General features: G+C 55.7%; 1 protein-coding gene across 1 annotated transcript in view; it reads left to right on the top strand.

The window, feature by feature from the left end:
* ANKRD11 (ankyrin repeat domain 11) overlaps positions 1 to 6,092 on the top strand; it is a 40,622-nt gene extending 34,530 nt beyond the window's left edge. Inside the window, exons 8-12 of the mRNA XM_009890329.1 lie at positions 1 to 1,977; positions 3,272 to 3,370; positions 3,477 to 3,620; positions 4,774 to 4,866; positions 5,772 to 6,092. The exon at positions 1 to 1,977 is cut by the window's left edge and continues 4 nt beyond it. Coding sequence (XP_009888631.1) covers positions 1 to 1,977; positions 3,272 to 3,370; positions 3,477 to 3,620; positions 4,774 to 4,866; positions 5,772 to 5,957 — 2,499 coding nt within the window. The 3' untranslated portion in view covers positions 5,958 to 6,092. The remainder of the gene's footprint in view (positions 1,978 to 3,271; positions 3,371 to 3,476; positions 3,621 to 4,773; positions 4,867 to 5,771) is intronic.
* Positions 6,093 to 6,226: the final 134 nt, after the last annotated feature.

Below are 6,226 nucleotides of genomic sequence, written 5' to 3'. Positions count from 1 at the left end.
AAGTTTCAGTGTTTATCTCCTGGGTATTACTCACCAGATTATGGGGTTTCATCACCGAAAGTGGAAGCTTTGCACTGTGCGCCAGGAGCTGTCAGCGGAGTCGCCCAGTCGCCTGAAAGTGTCTTTTCTGGTTTACAAGCAAAATCCTCCCCTTCACACAGAGATGAATTGCTGGCTCCTTCGGTAGAAAGTGCTCTTCCCCCCGACCTCGGCATGCCCTTGGATACCACGGAAGAGCAGCAAGCTACTGCCTCCATTATGCCACCAGAATCTACCTACTTGCCACCAATTGAAGAAAACCATTTTAATTCGGGTATGCCAGAACAAAACAATATAGACTGGGATAATCCTCCTTCCAGAAACCCCGATACCGCCATACCTCCCAGCCTGATAGGTAATCCGGCAGAGCACTCTGTCGGCTGGTCCATGAGCTCAGAGCTTCTGATGAAATCTCCCCAGAGGTTTTCCGAGTCCCCCAAACCTCCGCTCTGTTCCCTAGAGCCAATTCATCCCACACCGGTCGCCTTCATTCCCACAGATACTTCCTACCCCGTTTCTCCCATATCTTACCCTCTGACCGTGTCTGAACCGGGGCTCGATGAAGTCAAGGAGGCTGCTGAGGAAGCAGTTCCAGGAGAAATAGCGAATGCTGAAGAGCAGGCGCCGTACATGTCCCCTACTAGGTTAGACACATTCTTCAATAACTGCAAGCCTCTTCCAGAAGAAGCACCTGAGATACCTCCAGAGCCCCCCTGTGTGCCAGCAGAACCTCAGGCAGAAGTTGTTAGCGCGCCAGAAAACAACTATTTGGAAAACAATAACGCTGCGCCTGCAAATACAGAGGAGGCGGTAACGTGGCCTGATCCCTTCACCAATACGGAAGATGACTTGGACCTTGGCCCCTTCTCGCTACCGGAGCTGCCGCTCCAACCTAAGGATGTTGCAGAGACAGAGATGACGGAGGCAGAAGCGGTAGAAGAAAGCCCAGCAGCAGCTTCAGAAACAAGCGCTGGGATCATTAAAGCGAGCGCGTCTGTAATAGCGTCTGGTGAGCCGGAGGAGCCGCCAGCCATCCAGGCAGCTGCTGTCCTGCCCGGGGAGACAGAGCCACAAGCAGAGGAGCAGAAAACAGAAGTGGCTGCACAAGAAGCCACCTCAGAAGCGTTGAATGTAGCTGAGGAAAAAGGAGCGGAGGACTCGGAAGCGCAGATTTTCCAACAGACCCCGTCTGAGTCTGCTCAGGCAGAGAGCAAAGAGGTGGAGGCTGTGCATGAAGACCTGTCCTCTTCTGGTGGGGTGGCAGAGAGCAACTCCCAGACCTGTCCCCCACCCGTGGCCACCGCCGAGGGCAGTGTTTCACAGGAGGGTGCTGCGGCACGCGGTGGGAGCCAAGTCCCTTCCTCCCAGGCAGATGCACCTCCGGGCAACGCTCAAGCAGAAATTGTTGAACCAGTACAAAAACCAGTAGCAGAAGCTCCCAAACCGCCCAAAATAGAAGAGATTCCTCAGCGGATTACCAGGAACCGGGCTCAGATGCTCGCCAACCAAAACAAGCAGAATGCCGCCTCTTCTGAGAAGGAATTTCCTCCTGTTTCTGCGCCCGCCACACGTGCCAAAGGCCGCATTACAGAGGAGGACGATTCCCAGGCTCAGCACCCGCGCAAGCGCCGGTTCCAGCGCTCCAACCAGCAGCTGCAGCAGCAGATCAACACGTCCACCCAGCAGACGAGGGAGATGATACAGCAAACACTGGCAGCTATCGTAGACGCTATAAAACTGGACGACATTGAACCTTATCACAGTGACAGGTCCAACCCCTACTTTGAGTACCTCCAGATCAGGAAAAAGATTGAAGAGAAGCGGAAAATCCTCTGCTATATTACTCCCCAAGCTCCGCAGTGCTACGCTGAATATGTCACCTATACAGGCTCCTACCTGTTGGATGGCAAGCCTCTAAGCAAGCTCCATATTCCAGTGGTGAGTCACCTTCTCTCTTTAAACCCCAGCATCAGGGACTGTCCCCTGCCTTGCTGCTACACGCACAGTCAGATTGTCCCCTGTGCATCATGAGCGCCTTTGCAGTGCCGATGGCACCCCGGCCGTGGCTTCAGCCTACTTTTTAGAACATGCTTATGACGACAAATCTAAGCCTCGGTAAGTGGGTGGCTGTGTGATAAATGCATCCTCTGAGATGCTGTATTTTTGCAGAGAAGACCTTAGGCTGTGGTCAGGAACCAGAGGTTTTGTTCAGACTTCAGAACAAGTTTATATGAATCCACTGGATTTGAGGCTGGAAGGCAAAAATGCTTTTTCAAGCAGTAATAGTAATTGGATAATGAACCTAGAAGACTGTAGGAAAAAGATGGCTCTTAACTCCTGCCTTCATTTTCCCAAACACCGAAGTTTGACTTGCCGATGTCACACACTTCTTGGCGGTGGGATCTGCATTTTGCTGCTCTGCTGCATGAATGGACTTGCTAATGCAAGTGCATCAATAAACTTAATGCTGCAGGCAGTAAATCCGGGATCCAGCCTGGAGGAGGAGGGTCGATATGACCAGCCACGTCAGGCTTTGTTCCCTGCTGCAGGCGGGGAGAAATATCCCGGTCTGTGGGTATTCCTGTTGCAGTGTAGTCCGTGCCTGAGTTATTGTTTCCACAAGTTAAGACGTGCTCTGTCTGCCCCAGCGCTGCCGTGGTTGTAGCCTGTGTTCACATCTGCCTGTTCCTTCCTAGACTAACCCAGAGCTGCCTGCTCCTCTCTTCTGCAGCTCGGGCTGTGCTCGAGGAGCGCTTTGCTCCCCAGGAGAACGCGGGACAGATCAGAACACAGGCGCCTTCCCGGTGCTCCAACAGGGCTGCTCCTGCCAGTGTTTCTGCAACAGCATCATCCCCTTCGTCAGATGTGCTCAGGCCCCTTTACAAACTGCCCTTGCGGTGTGTGGGGTGATTTAGGCTCTGGCTCCGCGGGCTGAGCTCGTCTCTCAGCACCGGACACCTCTTTCCCCTTCGTCTCACTCCTCGCTGTGGTCTGAGCACTGGCAAAACGTTGTCCTTTGCTGCCTGCCTGCTGAGGAAATAGGCAGAATTTCTCCTCCGGCGAGCCCCTCCAGCCGGCCCCCCGCGGGGTGGCACCGACTCCCTCGCGGAGCCCTTGGCCAGCGTGCATTTCGGCTGCGTGGCCGTGCCGTGGGCAGGGCCCTGCCTGGCAGGGGGAGCAGGGACCCCCGTGGCATTGCTGGCTCTAACCCTCCGCTGTCGTGTGCCCGCAGATCGCGCCGCCGCCATCGCTCGCGGAGCCTCTGAAGGAGCTCTTCAAGCAGCAGGAAGCCGTCCGGGGGAAGCTGCGGCTCCAGCACAGCATAGAGCGGGTAAGGGAGCACTCTGGGGACACTCCTGCTGGGGAAGAAGCCCCGAATTTCCTCCGCTGGGGAAACTGAGGCTGCCACGCTCACTGCTTCATTTGCTCTTCCTCAGGAAAAGCTCATCGTCTCCTGCGAGCAGGAGATTTTGAGAGTTCATTGTCGGGCAGCAAGGACTATTGCCAACCAGGCTGTGCCCTTCAGTGCCTGCACCATGCTGCTGGACTCCGAGGTCTATAACATGCCTCTAGAAAATCAGGTCAGTGCCCGTCTTGGTGGTGAAGAAGTGTCTCAGAGGTGCTGTGCAAGACCCCGAGGGAGACGGTGCTTTTCAGAACAGAGGGAGGGATGTAGGCAGGAGTCACTAATGCTCTCCCTGCTCAGGTGCCTGTCACCCACCGCGGCGCACCAGATGCAGGACGACCCGCTGGAGCCCTCCCCAGCACGTGCCCACGTTGCCTGATCTGACTCAGTTTCTGGAGTCGCGTGTTCTGGGATACCCCACGTGCGTGCAGGGGAAGGAAGTACATCCGAGAACATGGGGATACAGGCAGCACCGTGTCTCGTTAGGAGCAGAGATGACTCACTTTTATCAGTGAGTCTCAGGACCCTCTGCCTTTCTTCTTGATCAGGATCATCTGCACACTTGAAAGGTTTATTTTACTACACTCTGGGACATCTTTTCCTGTGGAAGGAAGGGGAGAGAACCATTAAATTGATTTGTGTCTGAATAGTGGCTTTGAAAGAGCCAGACTCTGTCGCACAGCCCACAAAAAAATAGTCATTTTCTTCCTTTGATTTCATGTTGTTCTCTGCCAGAGAAGGGGGAAGCTTGTCCCGTGTCTGCAGCTGGTGGCCGTGCGGCTGTGGTGGTCCTGAGCCATCCCACCAGCACCCTCTGCAGCCCGCGCCCCGCAGCTGCTGCCAGCCTGGCTGCTGGGGGAAGCACGCTGCTGCATTGCAGGAGGGATCCTATGCAGGGATGGGATCCTGGAATTTATTAGCCACCTGGCGTATCGATCCAGGAGCCTTGATTTATCCCTCGGCATTTCCTAGCCCAGTGTCTGTGCTTCTACAGCGAAGACGTTACGATCTTGGGCATGAGTTGAAGGAGGTGGAGAGGTGGAGGTGCTGTGACGGGCTGGCACAGATGGATTCTCTGCAAAGAAAGCAAAAATGGGGAGTGCGTGCACACATGCACGTGTGCATCTCTGAGGCTGAAGCTCCTGGCAGAGGGCTGCAAGAGCAGCTGGGGGCAGCGTGCTCTGTTCTACCTCCCTCCAGGCACCTTTCTTGTTTCTGATGAGAGTGTGCCCTAAGAGGGGTTTGAATATGGTCTGTTAGACCTGTGACTGCTTAAAGCGAAAGAAAAAAAATTACCATGTAATTCCCTTTTGCTCTCTTCTGCTTAGGGAGACGAAAACAAATCGGTCAGAGACCGTTTCAACGCGCGACAGTTCATTTCCTGGTTGCAAGACGTGGATGACAAGTACGATCGAATGAAGGTGAGAGGCGCGGCAGCCCCGGTGCTCCGGGCTGTCGCCGCGGCGCGTGGGCAGCAGCAGGTCCTGCTGCTCTGCCTCCTGCCGGGAGGGTTTCCCCAAGAGGGGTCCCGGCTGTTGCTGTAGCCTGGAAGCTGCCTTTGTGGTTTCCAAAAACGTGCCGGGAGCAGGTGTCCTGAGGTGGCCTGGGCAGCGTTACGCGATGGGGGCGCTTCTGTGCACGGCACGGCGAAGAGGTGGGAGCCTCTGTGGGGACTACAGGAGCGCAGGTGCCTCTGCTGGTTCCAAAAAGGGAGAAGGGAGATGCGTTCTGCTTAGAGTTGTCTGTCTGACTCTTACTCTGCTTCATGACATATGGTCTGGAGCTTTCTCGGTCAGTTAGATCCCCGGGGCCTGCTCTTTGCCAGCACCACATGCTGCAGCGAGCTCAAAACCTATGGCAAACTTCAAGGTGGCAGGAGCCCGTGTAGTGATTTGGAGAGCTCTGGGTGGCAAACTCTGGGAGCAGGGACGATTGTGCTTTCAGCTGGTGACACGGAGGCAGTTGGCAGCTGCCGCAAAGGGAGCAGGACCCTGTTCTCAGCCAGCCAAGAGCCACGTTTGGGGCCACTGGGGACTGTGCTGAAGCTCTCATCAGCAGGGTCAGTGCTCTTGAGCCTTTAAAAGCTGTCCCACGAGGCCCTTGTGGGTTTGTCCCTGCTCCTGCTGGAATTGGGCTCAGCAGACGTCCCAAGTCCAGGTTTCCTTCCTGCAAGGACGCGTGTGGCGTCCCTTGCTCCGTTCGCTGCTCTGTCCACCGCGATGGCTGCAGGTCCCCTTCGTGTGCTGGGTGGGACGGGCAGCAGGAGCCTTTCCTGCCCTCTCCTGCCCACCACTCATCTCTGCTTGGTTTTTTATCCCCGATCCAGACATGTCTGCTCATGCGACAGCAACACGAAGCTGCTGCCTTGAACGCAGTGCAAAGGATGGAGTGGCAGCTGAAGGTGCAGGAGCTGGACCCCGCGGGGCACAAATCCCTCTGCGTGAACGAGGTGCCCTCGTTCTATGTGCCAATGGTCGACGTGAACGATGACTTTGTGCTCTTGCCGGCATGACAGTTCAAAACCAGGAGACATCACTGAAAACTGGCAAGGACGGGAGCCCTCCGAGGTCGGGCGGTCGAGCTCACATTCACCCTTACCGCTTGCTGATGAATCCCTGGTCAGAGGAGGAGGAAGCAGCTATCGGCAGAAAACAAAACAATAAGAAAAATAATTGCACTTTCTTCACAACGCGTCCCTCGCTTCCGGACTGACGGCAGCTCCGCCGGGCAGCGGACCGGGGCGCATCTCCTTTCCAACCGGCTGCTGCGGCAGGGAGGCAG

Source organism: Charadrius vociferus, unplaced genomic scaffold (assembly GCF_000708025.1).
Source record: "Charadrius vociferus isolate BGI_N301 unplaced genomic scaffold, ASM70802v2 scaffold358, whole genome shotgun sequence".
In the NCBI taxonomy this organism is placed as follows: domain Eukaryota; kingdom Metazoa; phylum Chordata; class Aves; order Charadriiformes; family Charadriidae; genus Charadrius; species Charadrius vociferus.
This window is presented reverse-complemented; position numbering and strand designations above follow the sequence as displayed.